The 332-nt window shown below is 67.5% G+C and overlaps 1 protein-coding gene across 1 annotated transcript in view; it reads left to right on the top strand.

Moving 5' to 3' along the window:
* Nucleotide 1: 1 nt before the first annotated feature.
* The window catches only part of MAFA (v-maf avian musculoaponeurotic fibrosarcoma oncogene homolog A), a gene marked incomplete at its 5' end in the record, with an annotated part of 5,843 nt that continues 5,512 nt past the window's right edge, over nt 2-332 (top strand). The window contains one exon of the mRNA XM_011975731.1: nt 2-313. Coding sequence (XP_011831121.1) covers nt 2-313 — 312 coding nt within the window. The remainder of the gene's footprint in view (nt 314-332) is intronic.

Here is a 332-nt window from a genome sequence, read left to right as displayed (position 1 = left end):
CGGCGGCGGCGCGGGCCACCACGTGCGCCTGGAGGAGCGCTTCTCCGACGACCAGCTGGTGTCCATGTCGGTGCGCGAGCTGAACCGGCAGCTCCGTGGCTTCAGCAAGGAGGAGGTCATCCGGCTCAAGCAGAAGCGGCGCACGCTCAAGAACCGCGGCTACGCGCAGTCCTGCCGTTTCAAGCGGGTGCAGCAGCGGCACATTCTGGAGAGCGAGAAGTGCCAACTCCAGAGCCAGGTGGAGCAGCTGAAGCTGGAGGTGGGGCGCCTGGCCAAAGAGCGGGACCTGTACAAGGAGAAATACGAGAAGCTGGCGGGCCGGGGCGGCCCCG

This window comes from Mandrillus leucophaeus, unplaced genomic scaffold, assembly GCF_000951045.1.
Source record: "Mandrillus leucophaeus isolate KB7577 unplaced genomic scaffold, Mleu.le_1.0 Scaffold158, whole genome shotgun sequence".
Taxonomy (NCBI): domain Eukaryota; kingdom Metazoa; phylum Chordata; class Mammalia; order Primates; family Cercopithecidae; genus Mandrillus; species Mandrillus leucophaeus.
This window is presented reverse-complemented; position numbering and strand designations above follow the sequence as displayed.